General features: G+C 42.4%; 1 protein-coding gene across 2 annotated transcripts in view; it reads right to left on the bottom strand.

The window, feature by feature from the left end:
* Positions 1-25,494, bottom strand: part of TXNDC11 (thioredoxin domain containing 11) — a 72,995-nt gene that overhangs the window by 9,701 nt on the left and 37,800 nt on the right. For both annotated transcript variants that reach the window (XM_070412969.1, XM_070412970.1), the window contains 5 exons: positions 16,840-16,952; positions 14,522-14,722; positions 6,539-7,331; positions 3,379-3,521; positions 2,495-2,604 (listed from right to left, as the gene is read on the bottom strand). In XM_070412969.1, coding sequence (XP_070269070.1) covers positions 2,495-2,604; positions 3,379-3,521; positions 6,539-7,331; positions 14,522-14,722; positions 16,840-16,952 — 1,360 coding nt within the window. The remainder of the gene's footprint in view (positions 1-2,494; positions 2,605-3,378; positions 3,522-6,538; positions 7,332-14,521; positions 14,723-16,839; positions 16,953-25,494) is intronic.

The raw sequence follows: 25,494 nt of genomic DNA, 5'->3' as shown, positions 1-25,494 counted from the left end.
TCTGTGACCCTGCCGGGCGGGGGGCAGCGCTTGAGGCTGTGCACGGTCCCAGGACCTGGATCTGTGACCCTGCCAGGCGGGGGGCACCGGGGGAGGCTGTCTGCAGTCTGGGACTCGGATCTGTGACCCTGCCGGGCGGGGGGCAGTGCTTGAGGCTGTCCGTGGTCCCGGGACCCGGATCCGTGACCTGGTGGGCAGGGGGGCAGCACGCGAGGCTGTCCGCAGTCCGGGACCCAGATCTGTGACCCTGCCAGGCGGGGGTCAGTGTTTGAGGCTGTCCATGGGACCAAGACACGGATCTGTGACCCTGCCGGGTGGGGGGCAGCGCTTGAGGCTGTGCACGGTCCCGGGACTCCGGTCCCGGGACTCGGATCTGTGACCCTTCACGGCGGGGAGGCAGCCATCAGCGCCCAGGAGTGACTGCGCAAGATCCGCCTCCTGGCCCAGAAGGTGCAGGATCGCAGGGACAGCCACCGTGGCAGGCCAGACTGACGTCCTCCTGGCCACACCACAGGGGTTTGCGGATCTGCAAAGCCAGAGGCCTCCGGTGTGCACATACCCCCCTGGCGAACGAACATCCCCCAGCACACTGTCACCCTCCCACACCTGCAACAGTTGCAAACCAAGGCGTGTACAAGTTGCCCCAGCCTCTCCACTGCACTTCCATCAACCCGGCATGCCTAACACCCCCACAGGATGTGCACACATCCCCTCTGATGCACTCATGTCCTTTGGAGAGTGTCTGGGTGTTCTGGGTGCTGAGAGTGGGCGCCTGTGAGATGACAGTGAGAGGGCGGAGTGGTGATGCCCTGTTCTCACGGAGGCCAGTGCAGCTACGAGATCACCTCTGGGGAGTTAATGCAGGTGCTGAGGCAGGAGCAGGTGCAGATAGACACACCTGGTGGGCGCGGGCGGCCCTCTCTGAGGTGCCTTCGGTCAGCGTTCAAGATCAAAAACCCAGAGGCGGAGAGGAATTCTGTCCTCTCAGTGAAACAGTGGAATAGTCGGGGTGACTGTAGAGGAGGAATGTGCACTTTGGGTGCCAGCACCCATGAGCAAAGGCTGCCCTGACTGAGCCTTGCTTGCTTGGGGCCTAGCGCACTCCTGCCGGGCAATGGGTGACAGGACGTGCTTTTCCGAATTAATGAGAGAAAATGTTGATTCTCCTGCTGCCCACGAAGGTGGAAAGTGAAGTGGGGAGACCTGTGGGGAATGAGCAAGGTTCCCTGTCTGGGGGTTCCAAATCTGCTGTTGGTTTCTTTCACCACTGACAAGAGATATACAGGGTGTCCCCCCAAAATGTATACACACTTTGAATACCTACTAATTCCAATGGTTTTAAGCATAAGAAAGAAACAACAATGGGGCTGTTATCTGTTAAAAGTGTGGGCACAAACAGGTAGTTGGACATTCCCTGAGGAGTCTCAGATTGGAGAGGGTGAAGGCCAGACTGAGGGGCCCCTTTCCACCCCCCACCCCCACCCCAGTGCACAAATTTCATGCACCGGGCTACTAGTATATATATAAATATATATATATCTCAGCAATGTAACTCCTCAAATTTGGCTCTCATCATCACTTACAGAATATATAATAGGTGAAATATATATGACATAAAATACAACTGTTAAATTTTTTTTAGTCTGTTTTCCTTATTTATTTTCACTGCTCAATTTTTCTAGTAGAATTTGTTCATTTTCTTTCATTATTTTTTAAACTGCTTCACTTTGGAAAGTTTTCATTTCTCAAAGGAGCTAGCCAATCCAATAGTCTATCTGCTTTTTTTTCCCTGTGATTTGATATTTTATATTTAATTGTAATCTATCTGGAGGAGAGGGAGAGAAGATATACCTTATACATATCTAAATAATTTTCTCCCAAAACTGCTTTTTTCCTTATCCAAAACCTCTTTATTTGAGCCCTGTTTTTACAAAACGCAATTTTAAATTTTTTGTTTACTGAGGAGATCACATACAGTTTCCACGGAATCACAAAACTAGAACATGTGGATATCGACCAATCTTTCCTTTCAATTTTACAAATGAGGAGAAAAACAAGGCCTGGTGGAGAGATTTACTCCAGGTCCCAGGGCTGGCTGGCAGCAAACCAGGGACTGGCCTCCTTTCAGTGGGCCGAGGCCCTACTGCTATGCAACTCCAGGGCACCCTTCCTGTGGTATTCCAGGAAGCTGGCCTCTCCAGGGGGCTGTCCTAACAACCAGGTCAGCACTGCTCCCACAGAACTGCACTCACCCTCTTATGAATTCAATCAGGGCTAAATACACTCAACATCATAGAAAAAACACTCAGAATTCTTCTGGAAATCTTTGGTTTCAATGAGGTTTTGCTCATGACTTTAAGCTGATAATTAAATTCAAACAAGGCTTTCCCAAAGTTAGTGAAAAATTGGCAGACCCTTGCAAACCATATGGCTAAGCTGTAAAGAAGAGGGAAGATGAACACAGCCAAAGGTGCTGCAGAACAGGCTTCCTTACCTTGCCACAGTAAATGTGTCCGTTGGCAGGAGGCGAGCTAGCTGGATGAAGACATGATTGAGGGAAGGACAGAAGCCACACCACTGTGCATAATAAAGCAGCAAAACATCCTGTGGGAAAAGGGAGATGGCTGTGACTGGGATCCTGAGGCCCTCATTCTTAGAACCCTGCAGGCATTCAATAAATGCTGCTTGTGTATATATTACAGTGAAAAAATTAATCTTCAGATTTTTCTGATTATGTGCTTTCTTAAGAACTTTTGCAATTAGAAAACCACGTAATTCATACGTCTGTCCTGTTAATCTTCTGTACATCAAAACCAACCACTCACCCCAGCTTTAGAAATAATTTTTTTTTTTTTAAATCCTTACTCAAGGAGCGAGGATATTTTTTCCATTGATTTTGGGAGACAGTGGAGTGGGGGAGGGGGAGAGGGGGAAGGAGAGAGAGAGAGACATGAGACACATCGATTGGTTGGCTCCTGTTCACACCCTGACAGGGGCTGGGGATTGAGCCTGCAACCAAGGTACATGCCCTTGACTAGGAATTGATCCCAAGAACCTTTGGGTCGACGCTCTAACCATTGAGCAACCGGCCAGGACTAGAAATAATTTTAATAAGGTAGATGGCTTGATTTCTGCCTCTCTCATGCTTCCATAACTGCTTTTTTTTTTTTAATACATTTTTTTACTGATTTCAGAGAGGGAGTAGATAGAAAGAAACGTCAATGATGAGAGACAATCATTGATAGGCTGCCTCCTGCATGCCCCCCACTGGGGATTGAGCCCACAACCTGGGCATGTGCCCTGTCTGGGGATCGAACCGTGACCCCCTGATTCATAGGTCGATGCTCAACCACTGAGCCACACTAACCAGACCCGTACCTGCTTTTGAAGGACTATTTCCCAGAAGGTATCAGTTGTCACTTCAGTGATTAAATGCTGAGAAGGGAACTGGGCAGAGTCACTTCCAATAAGATGTCTTTTCAAGGGACTGTAGAGAACACTGAAGTTTTGAATAAAAGACTCTAAAAATAAAGAGAAAATGAGATCAACTTTTCTCTAAGTACAAGGAGAGTAGTTGGCCTACTTTAAACTCTACATTTTAAAAATTGGGATGACTTCACAGGCTCACATTTTTAACACTTCAGCTACATGCAAAACCCTGAACATAGCTGCCCAGAGTGGCACCAGGTTTAATTCTGGTGATATTAACTCAGCAGACAGTAATTTAGATAACAAAACACCATGCATTGTTAGATGCTCTAATATCCTGTTTTTTTCCTAACAAGACACCTGAAATTGCATAAATCATCAACATGACACATCTTTTAAGAGATTTCAATCTACAATACTAAGACCTTTAAGTATAACTACACATGCAATAATTGCACCAGTCTACTGCAATGTATTAGTTGTTTAACACTCATTAATTTGAGGACAAGGAGCTATGTTTTTTGTTTCCTTTATTGAAGTTCTTCAAGTTTCTTTCTTAAAAGGTTAAGAAAAATAAACCCAAATATACTTAGCAGAAAAGCACATTAAAAAACACACATAAATAATCCAAAAACCTAACTTGAACCAACAGTTTTACCCTCCCCGAAAAGGCCACTGTGTCATCTAAAACAGCACTAATCTGAGTTTCACTTCCTTTTCTTTCATCTAACTCTCTCCATTTTGAGGTCTTAAAGAGCAATGCAATCTTCTGCAAAGGGAGAGGAAGTGAAGAATGTCACATGAATGCTAATGAGAATTCATTACCAGCGCTGAATAACACTTACTTGGATATGTGTTTGAAACATAAAACCAAGAATTATTTCCTATTCTGTATGAACCCTAAATTCTGAGATTGCCCCAGAAACAGGTGACTTAAAAAGTCAACTCTCCTAACTGACCATGACTCCTAGTATATGTGGGTTATTTTTTTTACAAGGACCCTTATTTTTGACACCAACTACAGGGCAAAGAACAACTGAGCTCAATGTTCCAGAATAGATACAGAAGATGAAAAGGAATCTTAAGAAGGCTTCTTTCGCCGAAACCGGTTTGGCTCAGTGGATAGAGCGTCGGCCTGCGGACTGAAGGGTCCCAGGTTCGATTCCGGTCAAGGGCATGTACCTGGGTTGCGAGCACATCCCCAGTGGGAGATGTGCAGGAGGCGGCTGATCGATGTTTCTCTCTCATCGATGTTTCTAACTCTCTATCTCTCTCCCTTCCTCTCTGTAAAAAATCAATAAAATATATTAAAAAAAAAAAAAAATAAGGCTTCTTTCAGATTACCCTTAAATTCAAAGTGACTACATTATGAGCTCATTGAGTACTTGGGTATAACTCAGCGGTTCTCAACCTGTGGGTCGCGACCCCTTTGGCGTTTGAACGACCCTTTCATAGGGGTCGCCTAAGACCATCCTGCATATCAGATATTTACATTACGATTCATAACAGTAGCAACATTACAGTTATGAAGTAGCAACGAAAATAATTTTATGGTTGGGTCACAACATGAGGAACTGTATTTAAAGGGCCAGAAGGTTGAGAACCACTGGTATAACTGAACAGAATTCAGGAAAATTCAATAAACACTTACTTAAAAAAATACAGGCTTATTTCATTTTAAGAAAACTCAGTACACCAAAATGTAACTTAGAAAAACATGAATTGGAAGCAATTTGAAAAATTAATAAGAATACACAGAGTGACAGGTCACAGGGTCCTTTAAACACTCAGATGCCTTCCCGTTTATCCTATATAATGAAACCCTAATATGCAAATCGACCAAACAGTGAAATGACCAGTCGCTATGACACGCACTGACCACCAGGGGGCAGACGCTCAATGCAGGACCTGCCCCCTGCTGGTTAGTGCCCTCCCACAGGGGGAGTGCCGCTCAGCCAGAGCGCCACTCACAGGCTGGTGAGTGCAGCAGCAGTGACGGGAGCCACTCCTGCCTCCACTGCAGGCGGGTGGTAAAGGGTGAGGGGTCCCAGACTTCGAGAGGATGCAGGCCAGACTGAGGGACACCCCCCACCCGCTGCCGCCTCCAGTGCATAAATGTTGTGCACTGGGCCTCTAGTAACATATAATTTGATATAGAACAAAATCATATTGATATAAGCCTTTTCAAATGTGTCTAATGGAAGAAACAAGCCTCACCTGGACTCTAAAAAAGACAGCTGAAAGGACTGTTACTCAGGGCTCTAACTTTATTTTTATAATACTCTCTAAAACTTGAAAACAAAAGGCTTCTTTTCCTACCAAATTCCTCCTCCCTCCATTTGGCAAACATTGACTTTCCCTGGTGTTTCCAATGAGGCTGAACTAACATGGCTTTTGAATTCTCACTTCCTTGTGTGTATATCAAGGATGTCAGCATGGTCCTGGGAACAGGGCAGTGTGGGTTAGATACTGCAGCTGTCAAGCCCCTAGCAGTCCCAAGGGCAAGCTCTCCTATAATGACTGGGTCTTACCTCACAAAAGGTGGTTTGCAGCCTGACACTTGTTTATTACAATCTAGGCACCCAAGGTCATAGCAGCATTTCCCAACCCTTATAAAGAGCAGCAGAAATTAGGCCTTGACACTTAGACATTTAAATCTTTGAGACAAACAGGGAGGACAGGCGGTTCTATTGTTCACTGCTTTCTGTTTAAGTTCCTTGAGAATGAAGCTGTTATTAGGACTCACACTCATCAGCCCCATGGGACATTCACACCAAAAGGGCTCTCCATCACAGTGGCCAGTTTCTACCACTGCAGCTCTCCCTATCTTAGAAATGTGACAGGTACTGCCAATCTGGAATGTTTGACTCTTACCCCCAAGGGCTAAATGACAAACTTACCAAAAATTTTAAGTTAGAAAGTTTCTGTTCCAATTAATAGACAAAATTAGCTTCTTATAAATTATGACCAGTGTAGCCTAAGTATTTCAAATGAGCTAAAGAGTTGACATCACCCTCATGACCAAATGTAATGAGATCCCTAGATAAAAGTTACCTATATCAAGTTATGCAAACTTATTGTGCTTGGGGAAGTAAAGTGCCTACAGTACCTAGGGTGAACTTCATAAGAGCTTGTTTTGGATCCAAGATATAGTGAGATTCTTCTTTCACATCAACAATTGCAGCAAATTCTTTCACCTGAGCGGTGCTAGGAGCACCTAGCCTTTCTGCATATAACCAAAACAAATTTGAATCCAACAGGTAGAGGTTCAGGGTCTTATTGGTTCTGCAGCTCAGGCCTGTGAAGTTTGTGCTATTCATGTCCACTTCAGGAAAGACATGCCTGTTCTCCTCAATGTGAGGAACGGAGCTTGGGGTATCAACCTCACATTCTTTCTCGAGGGAAGAAAATGCAATGTTTGGGGATTTGAAGACATCTGGTTCAGAATCAATGAAGCCTGCCACACCCCTGTTCATAGTCCTGCAACATGCAGTGTAGTAGCTGAAAGGGCTGTAGGAACTCAGAAAATTGCTACACTCCATGCTGTCCGACACCACATGGTAAAAGGCCTGCTCCTTGAGGTAGAAAGAATCCAGAGCTGCTGCCATCTCGAGAAAGCTGCACTGTGGCACACTAACCGAGCTCAGCCTAATGCCCACAGCTGTCTGGTTGACACATAGTTCACAGACATTGTGGGTCCTGGAGATGGAGTGCCACTGGGGCAGCACCACAGTGTTGCAGCAGGGGGACGCCCTTATCAGCGGCGGGTCCAGCAGCTGGATTGGGGGCTCAGATGCCAGAGACTTGACCACCGGGGCATCCACTCGCCGCAAGTGCTGAAGGAGCCGCTCCACCACCTGGTCCCCGTGACAGTTGTTGTACTCCAAGGCCACCTCGGTGATCTGCAACACAGGGTGGGCTGCATGAGGCATGGGATGACAGAGGCCTAGAAATCATCCTAATCTGATTCACAAGTAGGAACCCTGGCTGGAAGCACTGTGTCAAATCAAAAGCTGTCACACCGAAATCTATTAAGAAGGAGGCTAGGATTATTTTTCAGAACATGTAATTCTATTAACAAATAGTGAACCAACTGTTTAGAGACGAAAGGGGTCTTAGGGTAGATGTTTTGGCCTATCATATGACAAGAACAAAGCATGGAGGGGTGAAGTGGCTCACCTCAAAATATACATCCAGGTTGTTGATGAAAAACCAGAAAAAATTTAAATCTCAATTCCCAGTAAATTTCCTTTACACCTGGAAAACTCTTCCATACGTCTTTCTTCGTCTAAACTAATAGTAAAAAACTTCCCAAATAACTAATGAGTTGAATCAAAGCATTTCACGCCATATATATTTCCAAATAAATTCATGCCTCACAGGCTGCAAATTCAACGTTTTTCAAAACATACCCATCCATCTTGCCTTCCCCCATAATCTCTTTTTCCTCGTGTACCCACCCTCCCTCAGGGAAAGGGCATCATCAAACTGAAAAAATCAGTTAATCCTCACTTTCTCCTCTGCTTCACTACAGGCCTCAAATCCAATCAGTTCTGAATTCAGCTTGGGAAAGCAGGTCCCTCATTTGCATCCCCATGGCCACTGCCTCAATTCAGGCCCTCAGCTGTCACAGACACCATTTTTTTGGCCCCTACTTTAACTGAGCTTCCACACTGTGAATACTTTTTTGTTTTGTTTTGTTAATCCTCACACCCAAGGATTTTTTCCATTGATTTTGAGAGAGAGTAGAAGGGAGGGGAAGATACAGAGAGAGAGAAAAATCAATGTAAGAGAGACACATCGATTAGTTGCCTCCCACAAGCACCCTGACCAGGGCCGGGGATTAAGCTTGCAACTGAGGTACGTGCCCTTGACCAGAGTCGAACCTAGGTCCCTTTAGTCTGAAAGCTGATGCTCTATGCACTGAGCCAAACTGGCTAGGGCCCCACTTATTTTGTTTTTAATATTAAAATTTAATAGCAAATATCAATACAAATTCAGAACTTTAGTTACATATATATACATTTTAGAAAGTATATTCCTAAGGCCTGTCTGCAAAAATGGTCTAGAAACAATGACATCTCAGCATCAGTGAGCATTCCTAGAACCCAGATGTTGGTCTCTAAGTACCACACCCCCCCAGAGGGAATAGTGGTCTCTGACAGAAATGACTCCGTATCACAGGCAGGGAGAGAGCACCTTGCATCTGAGAGCTGGGAACCCAAGTCAGGTTTTGTTTGGAGGACTGACAACTGCCCAGGCGGTTCTCCCCCAAGGACAACTCCCCAGTGAGAAATGCTTCCCGAGGCCCACACCCCTTGGTGCGGTGCTGTCATTGGTCTCCACAGAACCAAGGCTTGCACGGACTCCAGCTGCCTCTGTGGGGACTTAACTGGCACTGGGAGCCGGCAGTGTAGATGCCGACCACCTCTCATGGGTCCTGTCCCCGCCCCTCCCCGCACTGGTCACCACCTGCCTCAAATCCAGCTGTGCTGCTCAGTGAATCTCGGGAGCCTGTGATAGATTCGGTTGACCTGAGTTCACAGTGTCTACAATCAATTGGCACTTAGGGATGGGATTATGGGGTTGGTCTGCAGTTGTCTCAGCCTGGACCTGTGTGTGCAGAACAGCTGAGGGCGATGCTAGGCTTGGGAACAGTGCCAGGGTGACTGACTATGACTCAACCAGGCTCTGGCCCCTTCTATAGGGGCTCGGCACAGATGATGTACGGTGGGATGGGCCTGGCGGATGGTGTCGCTTGAAAGAGTGGTCTTTAGGGAGGAAAAAATTAGAGCAAAGACTAGAGCCCTGCCGAAACCGGTTTGGCTCAGTGGATAGAGCGTCGGCCTGCGGACTCAAGGGTCCCAGGTTCGATTCCGGTCAAGGGCATGTACCTGGGTTGCCGGCACATCCCCAGTGGGAGATGTGCAGGAGGCAGTTGATTGACGTTTCTCTCTCATCGATGTTTCTAACTCTCTATGTCTCTCCCTTCCTCTCTGTAAAAATTCAATAAAATATATTTAAAAAAAAAAAAAAAAAGACTGGAGCCCTTTCCCGAACTCGGGAGCTGGAGCACCAGGCTGTGTCCGGGGGTGCGTCCAGGGAAAGGACTTTGATCTGGGGACCCCCTGCCCCTCACCCCCACCCAGTGCAGGTAGTCTCTCAAAGGCAGGTCTTCTTCCTGGGAGGGAGGTGGGATGACTGAGGCCCCTGCTACTGCCACTGCAGCTTCTTTATCGTCCTGTAGGCCTGCACAGCCCGTTCTCTCTCCTCCACCATGATCCGGGTCATGGAGGTGGATGGAGGCCAGGACACACTGCCAGGGCTCAAAAGCATAACATCAGTGATTTCTTGCCAGGCTGGCCCGTGCTCATGCTCTTCCTGGGTTTGGCGGTCAACTCAGGGGGCTGCAGGGCGACCTCACCAAACTTCACGCTGTCTAGAGGAACAGAGGAGCACGCCTGAGGCCTGCTGCCACCTGAGCCGCTGGGGGGCACCACTTATTTTTAAAAATACTGCCTTAAGCATGAGACTCCTCTGGAAAATGGCATTCAATGGCTCCTATTACCTGTAGCAAAAAAATCTAATACAATCTGGCCTGCATATGCCTTTCCAGTGTCACCCCACCCTCTTTAGACCATGCCAGGCCCATTCACAATGCCATGCCTTTAGAGGCCTGGTTGGGACCTACTCCATCTGACAAACCTCAATGCCATCCCCAAGACCCAGGACAGGGTGGCTGCTTCCGTAAAGCTATCCCCATCCCCACCCCAGAAGAGTTGGGTTCTGCATCTTCAGGGTTCCAGAGCCCTTTCCAAAGTATCTCATAAGTGTCTGCTGAGATGCCCCTCTTCCCAAGCTATGAATCCTCATGGGCACAAACCACACTTGATTTATCCTGCTATCTGCAGAGCCTAGTAGAGAGCCAGGCACAAAACAATGATCAATAAATACCTGTTGAACAAGTGGCACTTACATGCTCCCATTTCCTAGTCAGCCCTCGGATATTAGCCATTTAGATTTACATTTCATTCCAAGACTCTTCCATTTCCAAACTAAGTAACTTTCACCACCCATCACTCACCCCAGTTTCAAAAGAAAGACGAGCAAGTCATATTCCAAAATATATTTACTCTCTAAAATAGAATCATATGCTAACTTGGATCAAATCTTGCCAGTCAGTTAAAAGAATAAGCCACTCAGGATTATTTTTCATTAAATGTGTGTGAAGGCCATTTAATGAGTGCTTTTCCAATTTCAAAAAACCTCTAAATTTAATAACATATTTATAGAGAGAGTTAATCCAAGACATAGGCATTTGTACAGAAAAATAGTTTGAATAAATAGTTCTTGGGCACAAAAGAAAGGTCATTTTAGATGATATCCAGTGTTTTGTTTCTTCCCCATAACATAACATAAGCCTCTCAGCCCTTTTTGGATTAAGACTCTGACAGAATATTATACTAGTAAGGTCAGGCCTCTACAATCCATTAAGAGCACAGCTGCCCTCTGGCCCCATCTTGGTACTGCTTAATATTCAAAGACACAATAGTACATTACCACTCCTACCCATGCCCCCCCCAACTCAAGTATTTACTGCAGTCTTTTACAAAAGGTCCAAGTAGGAGTATATTAAATACAGCAAAATTCCTTAAAAAGTCTTTTTTCTCTCATCTTTCATTCTTTTTCTCACAAAGCAGCCATATCAAGGATATTTTTAATTGAAGAAACTATTCTGTATAGAGTAATGCTCTTGAAGAATGAGGAATTTTTATTTTTCTCCTGTAAAGTGAGCCAGTTTTTACTTTTATATTCCTTTTTTTTATATTCTTGACCCTAGGATATGTTTCCCATTGATTTTTAGAGACAGTGGGAGGGAGGGAGGGAGAAAGACATTGATTGGTTGCTTTCCACTTACGCCCAGACCCAGGCCAAAGATCAAACCTGCAACTCAGGTACATGCCCTTGACTGGGAATCAAATTCGAGACCCTTCGGTGTGGGGGGGCAACACTCTGATCACTGAGCTACACCAACCAGGCCTATATTCCTTTTATATAACAGGCAGTTTTGAAAACTGTAGCTCAAGTTACGTCCCATATGTAAATCACTTGATGCCATATTTAATTTCATGTGAACTAATAAGGAAATTTTGGCAAATAAGTTTGTTTGCACTGTAACTGCTTCATTCCATTTCTTTAATCAGAGAAATTGGTAAATCTGAACAACATAACCACCTTTGCTCACCAAACTCACAGGCTATGAATGCTTCAAAGCAGGGCTGTGAGAGCTGAAAACAAGTCACAGAGACTCTGCTGGCTGCGGGAAGCATCTCTTGATAAGCACACTGAGATGTTTTATGACCTCTCTAGACTCTAGTGACCCAGGGGTCATGGCCTGATGCTGTATGCAGTACAGGCTGTGCTCTCCTGTGGGGAGAGTGGGTATGTGTGTGGGAGCAGCTGCCTGGTCCTGGACTGGGCCTCACAGTGTGGCCACCACATGGCCATCTTACTGACCCCCATCACGTTGCCCACTACAGCTGCTCCAAACTTCCTTGCTTGGCAAGCCCCCAACTCTACTACCCTCATTCCACGATTACCTCATTCTTCTCACAATGTAAGCTTCCTCAGCTGTCTGCCCAAAATTAGGCCTAAAGGTGGTAATGGAAAAATAAGGATTAAGGCTTAAACTATTTTGTGTTTGAGGAGCCAATGAGTTTAGAACTCACCCTGTGAAGTGTGTTCATTCCTCCCTCCCTTCCTACTTCTGGTCAATGTGTCACTATTTCCCTGGCATTACCCCCTTCCCATCCCACCACCAGCATCCAAGTTCAGGATCTTACTATTCTTCTCTTTTATGGAACACTGCTACCAGGAAAACTTTAATAATAGTAACACACAGCTCTCCTGACATTTCTACACTGTCAGTGAGACTTTGATAGCTATGATGAATGCTAAAGTCCTCCAAGAAGCACCTAAGGGCCTTCTTCCAAAGGTTTTTTTGGGGTCTTCTCCAATCAGCCATTTATGAAAGTCAGGCAACTTGTACTATTTTCTAAAACCTAAAACTGCTGCAACTTCCCCAGCCCTGTGTCTTTGCTCAAGCTGTTCCTTCCCATAAATTTCTCTCAATCCATTAAGACCCTGGCCACTAAAGGAGGTCTGTCTCAAATACTTGTCCCTCCCACAGCCTCTCCCAACCTCTCCTTTGCCCAGTCCCCAGCTTCCTGGGACACAGCCTTCTATCCTTCAAATCCTGGGGCAGACCTTCCTCTGCCTTGAATTATAAGCAGGCTCTTGCTCCCCTATTGGACAAGCCCCTGAGACCATGAGACCAAGCCTGTATCTTTTCCAACTTTCTCCCCTGTGGTTCCCTGACATGGTGCTCAGTAAACATCTCCTAAATTTTACTTGCTAAGTAATTCCCAATACTGCTAAGATGCCACTTGGTTTTCAGCAACTTTAACCACACAGGTTAAGGGAATCCATTCACCTTGCAAGGACACTATGAACCCTGCGGAAAGGAGCCATAGGCAAAAGTGTAATAAACAGAAGGCCTAGCCATAGACAAACGAGTCAGCGGAGATGGGGAGAGACATTCAGCCAGGAGCAAAGGGCTAGAAGGGAAGAGTCCTTACACCAGGTGTCTAAATCCAACCACAACCTCCTAAACAGAGAAGTAGGCTCTACAAAATACCACCCACCCAGGACCCTTGCATGCCCAAACTAGACAAAATAAAATTCTCCAGAAGGAAAGTTTAAAAGTTAAAGTAAAAACCCACATCTTGCTTGAAAACCCCTCCTTTTCTACAAAGTTTTAAAGCTCTTAATATTAGATGCAGTAAAGGTCTAATAACTCGGAAGAGTGTCTCATGTCATACTAGTAAAATGTGTAGTGGAGATTTTCTAAAGAAATTAAGTCTTAAGACTTCAAATCCTCCTTAATCAAAGCAGAAACAAAGCTACTTCATTTCTCCTTTCTTCCTCTAAACCAGGATAGCAGCGAACATTGAGAATGTCCCCCTGCAGGGATAATAACTTAAACAAAGTGAAGGGTCTGGCTGGACAAGAACCCTGCCTCCCATTCCCTCTAGGCACACCATTAGGCTAACGCGGACAGGCTGGGGACAGGCAGTGTCTGGTTAACCTGGCCAGTGGTAAACTGGCTGTCTGAAATTGGTTTTGACCAAATTAAGGGATCCTTGAGGGAAGAAAAAAAAAAAACCCAGTAAATCCAATTTAGCAATCCCAGGTGCTCTTTGCTGATTGTTATTGCTCTCTAAGTGGCTCCAAATGATCCATGTATGAAATAAACTCACACCCAAAGTGAGTACACCAGATGAAGCAGAAAGGCAGGAGGGAGGGGCAGACTCTGGCTATCTGCCTAAGAGAAAGGTTTAGAAAAATAAGGGATCCCAATGTCAGCAGTATTGCTCCTGGCTCTTGAGCTGAAGATGGCAAGGGCCAGCAGTCTGGCCGGCCCCCATGACACTAGCATCTCCTAGGCCAGTGGTTCTCAACCTGCGGGTTGCGACCCCTTTGGGGGTCGAACGACCCTTTCACAGGGGTCCCCTAAGACCATCGGAAAACACATATATAATTACATATTGTTTTGTGATTAATCACTATGCTTTAATTATGTTCAATTTCTAACAATGAAATTGAGGGTCACCACAACATGAGGAACTGTATTAAAGGGTCGCGGCATTAGGAAGGTTGAGAACCACTGTCCTAGGCCATACTAAACCCTGCCTGTGTTGCTGTCCATCCCACTCCCTGACATTAGTCATCAAAGGAAGGGACATATGGTCCTTCTCTGGGGAGGCATGGTTTGGTCTCCCTGTCCCCTCCGACTCACCCAGACCTGAGCAGCTGTCAGTAAATGTGGCCAGAGAGGCTTTGGTGGATCCTATCCTAGGCATGGCTCTCCTGCCCCTTTACAGGAGAAAGGAGTAACCGTAGGAACACAACTGCCACTCCTGGCAACCACTCAGCTACTCGTGGAAATTATTCTGAACATGCAATGAAAGAAGTCCCAGGGATGGAGATTTTCCTACTCCTTATGAGATACCTTTAACATTAGGACTCTTACCTCATCTATTAAAGGATGACTTTTGGCTAAGGGATTAAAAGGAATAAATAAAAAAAGGGCTGGTCCTTTCTTCAGTTCATTATTCAGCAGGAGACTCTTTCCACCATGTGGCCGCAGCCATCGAAGGAGTGTCTCTTGGTTTTCTAAGGCCCACTTGCAGATGTTCTCAGCTGTGTAGTTGATGACCTCCCTGGGAAAGACCTGTGAAGGACAAACACGAGATAAAAGGCAGGCAGGATCAAAGCACAGCAGCACTGTCCTCAAGAGAACCAATTAACCCTACCACTTCACCGGTGAGGAAAATGAGGCCTAGAGCTGCCACACGACCTACCCCTGCCCGTGCAGTTAAAACCTGGCTCTACTTCTCCAGGCAGAGCATTTCCTCACAAGTGGCTGGAAAAAGCAAAAGCAGTTGCAAGAGGTGACTTTCATATCGTGTGATTTTTCTTTTTCCCATTAGACAGATTCATCGATCAATAAATAATTCTCCCTGCCTGCTGCTGGCAACAGGGACCTCTACCACCTTATAAAGGGGAGCTATTAGTGTTATTGGGCTATTTTATAAAAGGATCAGTGACTATCTAAGGGAACAGAAATTATGGAGTCATGGTTCATTTAAATTTTCACCTTGTCCCTCAAAGGCTGGCTCATAAGGGCAGGAATGAACCTTCCATTAGGACACAATCTGTATCTGTTTTGCTCATCTATAGCCCAAGTGGCTAAGAAGAACACTGACACAGAGCTGAAATTCAACAAATATTTGAATGAATCCATAAATGACCTAGAACTTGCATAAGGCCACGAATCACACTTTATGTGTACAGAATGAAGGAAAGAGATGCTTATTTTGCTTTGTTTTCCTACAACAACCCAAGTGTGTCAATATAGAATTATTTTTGAAATTCCAATAATATATATCAGTAAGTTTGAAACAAAACTTACACAAAAGTACTTTGGAGGGTTCCACACAATGAGGTATTTTATACCCTGCCACCCCCAAAACAACAGACTTAAATAGATTCATAACAAAGATGTCCATTGCATTTATTTTTTAAAATACTAGTATTGTGACATTTCATTTGATAAAAGGAATTCTGCTGGTAAATCAACCAACCAACTTTAATCTATGGAATGGATGCAGGAAACCCAATATATTTTTCAGTGTCATTCTCACAGTCCTATTTTCTTTTCTCCATCTATTTTAATTTCTTCCTCAGTACTCTTTATTATAAATATGATATATGTTGGCTATATAGCATGTTATGAAAGACAGATGAAGAAAAATGATAGACAGCAAAAGCAGTTGGAGTTAAAAGAAGCTTAGACGGGCGCAAGGAGAGTGGGTGTGTGGAGGAGAGATAATCACAGCAGTGATTCTCAAAGTAGGACGATGAGAGTTTAAAATAACATAAACATCGTAATAAACATTTCTATTTAGAAAATACATTTGATATTTTGGGATATAAATTGCAAGAAGGAAAGCACAACATGTGGTCTACTAGAAATATGCAGAAGCTGGGGTGACTGGCAACCAAGGAGGGGTCCCCTGGAGAGTGCTGCCGACCTGTACCTACAAGGCACAAGATTTGTCTGCTGAGCCAAGGTGGGTACAGAGAGACTACTGGTCTTCACTCGACCTTTAAGTCACTGATACTATCAATGAAGTTAGAAATAGAAAATATTTAAGAGAAGTAAACTCTCAATATTGGGACCAAGGAAGCAACAATAAATAGAGCAGAAGCACAGGACTAGCAGGATACAGGTCAAAAGTTCAGAAATAGCTGAGTTGAGGTTGGTCCACCAAAAGCAAATGAAATCAGGAAACAAAGACAACAATGGAGGTGAGAAGTCATCAACTTCTCACTATGACTTGACAAGAACTTCAAAATTCATTGTATCAGCTAAGGAGAAAAGCATGCCATATTGCTACTCTTTATCGAAAAATGGAACCAATGAACAAAGAACATCACCCAATGGAAGCTTAACCTCTGAGAACATGGGCCCAGAGTAACAATTCCCCAACAGAATAGTTCTGTAATTTCATCCAAGAAGGAAAACTAACAAGGCTGTCCCAAAACCTAAGAATATAAACAAAGAATTTCTAAATTTTAAATTCAAGAGCCCTCTAATGCATGGGTTCTTAACCAAGGGCATGGGCCCTAGAGTGGGATTGTAAGAACTCTCAATTTGCATATAAATTCATGTGCACTTTCCTAGGGAGAGTGTCCACATATTTTATCCAATTCTCAAAGAAGTATGTGACCTAAATAAGGTTAAGAACCACTGCACTAATAGAAACGTGATTTCAAAATACTTACAAGTGATGTGTTGAAATGTCTATGTAAATACACACTTCCAGAGTGTACTAAGGATACCAGTTTCGCAAGATGTTTATTTGTGATAACCCCAAATCGTACTGTTCCTAGGTAATCTGAAACAGAAAATTTTCCTTTATTAAAGAAAAGGCCTATGCCTTAAAACAACCACAAAACCCAATGATCAAGTCTAGACGCACAAATTCCCCAGAGCAAAGCCCTTTTTGGTCACCTAGCCTGACAGGAACGGAAGAGGAGCTAAGAAACCTCCTCCTGATACAGACCTCTCGCCTACTCCTGAGTAACACTCTGACGATCACCTCCACTGCTTCTGTCCATCTGTGCTGATCTGACTTCATTTTATGCTGCCCCTCACTCACCAGCCCCACCTTAGAGCCCAGGCATATGCTGCTCTCTCTGTCTGGACACTTCCATGGCTAGCCCCTTCTTCTCATTTAGGTTTCAGTTCCGACTGCACCTTCTTTGAGAAGCCTTCTCTGACCATCCCACCTCAGGGCAAATAATCAGAGGATAAAGTCTGTATGGGAAAACTGGGCTCCTTCCTTACTCAGGCACTCTCTCTACCATTACCCTATTTTTAATAGCACTTACTAACATCTATATAATTTTACTAACTTATTTAGATTTTTTTAAAATCTAACTTCTTAAGTTCTATGAAATTAGAAACCTGATTTATTACTGTTACCCCAGAACCTACAACAGTGTTTGGGCATATTATAAGAGATCAATAAGTGAATGAGTCTAGCACATACAAAATTTCATACAAATTAGTAAAAAAAAAAGTTAAAAATGAGCAAATAGCCCTGGCCGGTTTGGCTAAGTGGATAGAGCGTCGGCCTGCGGACTGAAGGGTCCTAGGTTCGATTCCGGTCAAGGGCATGTACCTTGGTTGCGGGCACATCCCTGGTGGGGAGTGTGCAGGAGGCAGCTGATCGATGTTTCTCTCTCACATCGATGTTTCTAACTCTCTATCCCTCTCCCTTCCTCTCTGTAAAAAATCAATAAAATATATTTTTTTTGAAAATGAGCAAATCACAGAAAAGAAAATGTTAAAGACTAATAATTACATGAAAATACATTCAATCTCACTATTTCAAAGGAAAGCAAATTAAAACAAAATAACATCTTTTATCCTCAGATTGTCCAGAACTTGAGATAGGAAATATCAAGTATCGATGATCAATAAAGAAATGATAACTCTGATAGGATGCTGATAGAAAAGGTAAAATGGCAACCACGAGGGAAAGCAATGACACACGCTGTACTGATCACAATGACACATGGACATAGCCTACAGCCCCGCAATTCCACTTCTTAGTATCCACATATGTGCACTAAGAGTCGGGTGAGGAAAGGCACCAAGAAACACTCTGCAGATGTTAAAAGCAATGGTGCAGGGCTACCTATAAAACATGCATAGGTTTAAAGGCATACGTGAGTGAAAAAGCTGAGGGAGGATCGTTTACCTTTTCTTTAAAAAAAAAAAAAAAACCCAAAACAAACAAAAAGAGCCCTCACATTTATAAAACAGTATTTTTTTCCTACTGGCACACATGTTCAGAAATGTATAAAAGTATCTCAAAGAATATGAGATGAAGAGCAAAAAGGACTTTATCCTTATGTGTGAAGCTTTCTTTCTTTCCCCAAGGAGTATATGTAAGACTTGTATGATTAGAAATGGACTTAAATATTTCGATGATGAATAAGATGGTGTAGGAAAAGATACGTTTTTTTCCTATCCACTTTCTGCTTTATTAGCAATACAATATTGGTTACATTTTAAAGTTACCAAATTATACCTAAGTAGCTAAAATAAAAAGCATTACAGTACTAAACACACGAGGTTTCTGCACAAGCAGTGATGTCTTTTCTTTCAGAGGAGCGGCTGTCAAGAATGAAGTAGAAATGACTATGTCCCTAATGCCATGCTGGACAATCTTTAATACAAACCTGATGAGTTTAAAATGGCACAAACCCAAAGAAACACAGGAAGAATAAACCAGAAAGTACAGAGATTGGTTCCTTATATGATGGGGGGCAAAGAAGTAAGAACAGAAACTGGAGAACAAGGATGAGGTGGCCTGACCCTCCTCTGAGTAGACCATTTTTATATCAGACTCTTTGTTTCACACCCTTCACGTGCTCAAAAACGAAACAAATCATTAAACCAACCCATATGTGGGGAAACCTAATGTGGAATACAAACACGAGAAATTACACCTAACTTTATCACAAATGTACCAAACTACAATGAAGGGGTGAAGGCTTAGGGATAAAAAACTGAGTAACCAGAAACAGTATCTTAACTGGATACCGTAAAACTAAAGACCGCCAGAGCTAGGACTCTCAGGGCAGAGAGAAAGAAGTTATATACTAGTATTAAGAAGGGACCCCTAAAATGAACCCTGTGGTATCAGTATAAACTTATGGCTCTTAACACACACAACTATAGATATATGCATATGCGTGGGTATAAATTACATGAAAAGATAGGGACTTATTCAAAGGACATGGAAACTAACCCAAGATGCTCCTAAAGGCCAAAGCTGAAACAATCTGAACAATAAAATAAACAATCACCACTATTTTGCAAAAGTATCAAGGTCATAAAAGATAAGGAAAGAAAGGAATTGTCACAGGGTGCAGAAGACTAGGGAGAAAAAATAATTAAATGTGATGTGGGATTCCAGACTGGATTTGGGAACAGAAAACAGACATTAATGAAAACACTGGCAAAATTCAAATAAGGTCCGCAGTTTAGTTAATAATACTGTACCAATGTTAATTTCTTGGTTTTCACAAATGGTTATATAACATGTTAACATTGGGGGAGGCTAGGTGAAGGTAGGGAATTAGGGAACTCTCTAGGCAACTTTTCTGCAAGTATAAAGTTAGTTCAAAATTTAAAAAAGCATGTCATAAAAGTTCAGATCCCAAAGCTGTCAGAAGAAAAAGCAAGACTTAAGATAGGACATGAATTGGCAGAACCAATGGACACCACTCTCCAGGAGGGGATTGAATCTTGGTGGACAGCCAAAGCTAAAAAGAGAAAAGAAGGAAAAAAGCAGCCAGTAAGGAAATTCACTTGATAGTTAGTCTGCCAAAGTCACCAACATGATTTATTGGATCAGAAGAATAAGAAGTGACAGCTCAACCCAAAAGTTGAAAGAGGTCATTCAATAATCCATTTAATTAATAAGAATGGAGAGCTTGCCTGCACAGAACGAAACAGATTTTATCATGCCCAAACATGCTACAATTTCAAAACTTTATTTTTTTCACATTGAGAAATTTATAAAAATCACACATCTATTTAAGTCTCTGCGTATCGGGGACATCTTGATGGAAAGCAGCTTAAATTTGCCATTTCATATGTACAAGGAGTAACTGAATTAGCAGAGGAAGTTCATAGTGTAAGTAGGATGCAAGAAAATAACACTTCTCATCTCCATAGCCAGAACATACTCTGTTAAGCAGAGCTTATGGCTTTTTACAATAGGGGTCTTTTGATATTTATAAAATTGAATAATTTTGTCCGAAAAGTAATGAAGCTTCAGTATTTCAGTTAAGGACTCTGAATTTGTTGATTAAAAATAAATTCAGGTCTGGCAGGGTGGCTTGGTTGGTTAGAGCATCAGTTGGTACACCAAAAAAGGGTTCGGGTTTGATCCCCACTCAGGAGGGGGCGTACAGGAGGCAACCAATGTTTCTCTTCCACATTGATGTTTCTCTCTCTCTCTCTCTCTCTCTCTCAAATCAATAAATATATCGTTGGGTGGGGATTAAAATAATTTTTTAAAAAATATATTCAGAAAAATGCTCTCCCATCCTTTCACAAAAAAGGTCCAGCAGTGGCATAATTCTATTCAAGTAGTCAAAAATAATAAAATAAAAATCTCAATAAACTCAGTCAGGTAATTGGCCAGTTTAAAGTCTCTATTAAACATCCAGTGAAAGGTGTCAGAAAGACCACTGCAAAATATAATGGGATCTTAAAAAAACATCTGGGTAAAATTATTAGATTCTGAGCAGTATCTGCAGCTGGTCATTCAGGCAACTAAGCAGGTCAAAGTGACTTCAGCATGAAGACTGGCTTGCCTGCTGCTTGCTGGGAAAAGTGTTGAGCCCTTGGGCCCATGTCCACTTCCCACCTAGCCACCATGTAGGCCTACTGCATCACATCCCAGGGATACCAGGTGGGGATACAGGCAAGAGAACCAACACTACTCATGCTGATTCACTGTGTGCTTTGAGTAACAAATGGCCTTGCTTTATCCATTAAATCTCTACTTTGGTGCTTCCGCAGATTTACCCTTTGCTATCTTTTATGAGGTTGGGGTTCTTCTCTGCCACTAACAGAATGCTCCATCCCTCTTCCCATACTCCCCTAGGCAGAGATTCCACTGACCTTTTTGTGCCTTTCATATTCCTCTGTCACCATTTACCTTGAGTTGAAATTCCATCTGTTTTCCACTCAAATTCACCTGGCTCACTTGTGATCTCTCTGGTTTGCATCAAGGTTTTTGTTTTTGGCTTTCTATATAATACATTATCATCAGACTACTATATTCTGCTTAAAACCACTTGCCTCAAATTCAATTTTTTAATTCAATTTTTTAATATTAAAACTTCAGTTTAGTATTAGGTAAAGCACAAACACTCTGAGGCAAGAACTACCTCGGTGAGACAAGATATTAAAATTTTCAAACATTCCAGGAAGAATAAAATAAATTTCTTCTGTTAGGAAAGACAATATGTTTTTAACTGTGCTTTAAAATTAACAATGAAGGGTCCTGCCAGAGGCAAAGCTACACAACTCACACTCACCAAGTAAAAGACTACCAGACACTCTGAAATGCTAACAACACAAGAAAATGCCTGCAGTAGACTCAGTATCTTATGAAACAATTGCTTTTCCCTGGACACTTGGATAATAAGGCCTGTGCCACAGCTGCACCATCCTATATTGGTAGCCACTAGCTAAATGTGGCTAGTGAGCACTTGAAATATGAGCAACCTGGAAACTAAATTTTTAGCTTTATTTTATTTTTTTTTAACAACAAGGATATGTTTATTGGTTTGAGAGAGGAAGGCAGAGAGAGAGGGAGAGAAACATCAACAACCAGTTGCCTCCTGTACAAGCTTGACCAGGAACTGAACCTCCAACCCAAGTATGTGCCCTAACCGGGAATCGAACCTAAAACCTTTCGGTGTACAGAAAGATGCTCCAACCAATGGAGACACACTAGCCAGGGCTGATTTTAATTATTTTAATTTTAAAGTGATATTCAACACAGTCATTGGAAACTTTTATGTATGTTTACAACCACTTGGGTTTACAACCACTTGGGTATGCAAATGACTTTTTCAACTATAAATTTCATGAAATCTAAATACAGATCAAGTATTTCCAATAAAAATTTAGCATCTGAATTGATATGTGTTGTTAAGTGTAAAAGTATAAAAGACTTGGTTAAAAAAAAAGAATATAAAGTAACTCAATAGTTTTCATATTAATACATGTTGAAATAATAATTGGGACACACTGAGTTAAATAAACTATATTATTAAATTAGTTTCACCTATTTTTCCTTAAATTTTAATTCAGCCACCAAAAAATTTAAAATATCTACATGGTTCATGCTATATTTGGACAATGCCCGGGTAGTAATGATGAAAAAGCAAGATTCATTTAACTCAGGAAGAAAATTAGGCTGAAATAATGAATCCAGTAGGCCAGTAAGTCTGAATAATGGGCAATTATCTAAGAAGGATACATAAGACAAAATTTCTCAAATTTGGAGGGAGAAAACCCCTCCAACCCCCTCTCTCTTCAGATAAAGGGGGAGGGGGCCCTCCAGACCTGGTGGCTCTAGGTATAAAGTGCTCAGCTTCTGAAATAAATTCTCTCTTAGAGGCCTAAAGTAAGCAGTACTTGCTGTACCACAAAGTAAGGTACCTAAGGACACTGAAAGAATAAACAGAATGCCTGAGTGAACAATGTGGAAATTTTCACATCAGGACTGGCCATCTGCTCTCTAGAAGACTTCTGTGTGAGCCAGTCTCTCCACGATCATTGAAATGAAATGGGATATCAGGTCAGGAAAAACCCTCATGAAAATAACTACTAACAAATAAATCATGGTATACTTCAAAGCTAAATACCACTGGATTACATCACATGGCTTTTAATCAGTATGGCTAGGAAGTCATATATTTCCTGGGGGAATTTCTCTCACTTCTTTACTCTGGGAAATAGTGACATTCCAAAAGGCAAACCTGTAATATGGTACCTTCCATCCTGGAAAGAGTCCTCATTTTACTCTATACTCTGCCATTTTATTAACTTCTGCTTTCCCACTCTTCTTTCCAAGGTTTTGGACAAGGAAGAAAAAAGAAAATGATAGGATTATATAACAGGTAACAACAACTTCTCCAATGTTACTTAGCACTTACATAGTGACTCAGTCACTCAGTGGATAATGACTCACGCATTTCCAATGATAAATACATTACCAAAATTAAAAAGCCTTGAAAGAAATGTAATAGATTAGAGATGTTTGTTTTTAATATATGAACTAGCCGATTACTTGCATTTCCCCCTAGAAATTCAGCTTTGGGATGTGTATATTTTCAAAATTCTTAATATAAAGCACAAAGCAATTACCTGGAAAAAAAATCTGGCATTTGGGCACCATAAATACAATATGCATATTCTGGTGCTTGCCAAAATACTGCTAACCCCTAAGTAAACATGTAAGTCCTTAGTTGTGATTTTTTTTTTATTTCTTTTGAGTTAGGGAGGAGGGGAAGAGAAATCAGTTCCAACTACATTATCTTAGGGGAACATAGACTAGAGAGCTAAATATGCACTGGCACATATACTACTATGAAAGTAAACTAAATACCCTCACACCAGCCGGTCCCATTTAACCAAAGCACAATATTAAAATGATCAGTTAGAATACATCCCTTGTATGTATTTCAATTAAATTCCTTTCTTTAACATCCTTGTTGAAGGAATGATTTCATAAAAGAAACATATCTGCTTAGAAATGCCTCCTACACTCCCTTTTAGGCTGTTCTTTATCGTCCAGCATGGAGTCACATGTTCACCTCAAAACAACCCTTTACAAATATAAAAACAATTCTTAGCTTGCAGACCTACAAAAACAAGCCAATGCATTTTTCAAGTTGAAGTGTCCTTCAGAGGCAACTAGGACAAGACTCCCTTATCTTACAGATGGGATCTGAAGTGAGAAGGGGTGACTGAGTGGGTCCTGGTCACACAGGATACTTGCCACTAAAATGATTTGTTACTGCCTATTGGAACTTCTTGTTAGGAAGATACCACTGAAATCCAAGGGAAAATAAGAAAACAATGCTAAGTGCTAAGTAGGAGACAGCCAACTAGTGCAGAAGTTCCAAGAAGGGGACCAGTGATATGAAAATCTTCATTTCATGTCCACAGTGTGCCCGATATCATCCTAGCTAGACAATATTTATCAATCCTATAGGCCTTCAGTTATGCTTTGAAAATTAGACAGGAAATATTAGCGAAAGGCACTATATTTAAAGCAGTATCATGGACAAGGCCAGGAGGTAAAAATCAGCATATTGTACCACCTGCCTCATCCCAGAAGTACAGCAATAAGTGGAGTAACTTGGTCCTGGGCTCATCTCAGCTCCTCTTCTATGGTATCTGACTATATTAATTTGCTATTTCTGCTATAAAAAATTACCACAAACTTAGTAGCTTAGAACACCATAAATTTATCTTACAGTTCTGGAGATCAAAAGTCTAAAATGGGCCTCAGTGAAATAAAATCAAGGTGTCAGCTGGGCAAGTTCCTTAAGGAGACTCCATCTCCTTGCCTTTTCCAGCTTCTACAGTTTACCTGCATTTCTTGGTTTGTGGCTCCCATCCATCTTCAAAGCCAATAATGGCCAGACAAGTCCTTCTCAGTGTACCACTTGGACATTATGCTTTAGCTCTTGATTCCACTTTTAAGCATCCTTCTGATTATATTGGATACTCCAGGATAAACTCCCTTTCTCAAGATCAGATGACTAGCAACCCAATTCCATTTGCAACCTCAAATTCCCCCTTGCCACGTAACATAACATAGTCACAGGTTCTGATGATTAGAATGTGGACATCTTTGAGGAGCTATTATTCTGCCTACCACAGTCACCGCGAGTCAATAAGCAATCTCTTCAGAGCCTCAGTTTCCTCACCTGAGATAATAACACTGAGCTAACAGTTCCTACTGCAAAGAGTGGCAGTGAAGACCGAATCATCCAAGCAAAGTGCTTGACTCATGAAAGGGCTCAGTCCAGAGTCAGCTGAGCATGTTCAACTTTACATAAAAAGTGGTCAGACAGAGGTCAGGACTGGGTCGGTCTGCACAGTTGATTCACCATAAGCTTGTGACCTTGTTATATAAGAGTGTTTCAAGATTTTTGTGGTTCATCATCTATGAGTCTTATCACAGCTTCAAAACAAACAGAAAACCTAGAAGAAATAGGATCAACACATACACACTCTAAAACAGGACAACTTAAAAAGGTAGAAATTATCACAAAACAATTAGAAAGGAAAGATGGTACAATTTAAAAAACAACAACAACATATTT

This window comes from Myotis yumanensis, unplaced genomic scaffold (genome assembly GCF_028538775.1).
Source record: "Myotis yumanensis isolate MYYU_CA2020_CCGP unplaced genomic scaffold, mMyoYum1.0.hap1 SCAF_4, whole genome shotgun sequence".
Classification (NCBI taxonomy): Eukaryota; Metazoa; Chordata; class Mammalia; order Chiroptera; family Vespertilionidae; genus Myotis; species Myotis yumanensis.
The sequence above is the reverse complement of the archived record's forward strand: the minus strand, read 5'-3'. Positions and strand labels throughout refer to the sequence as shown.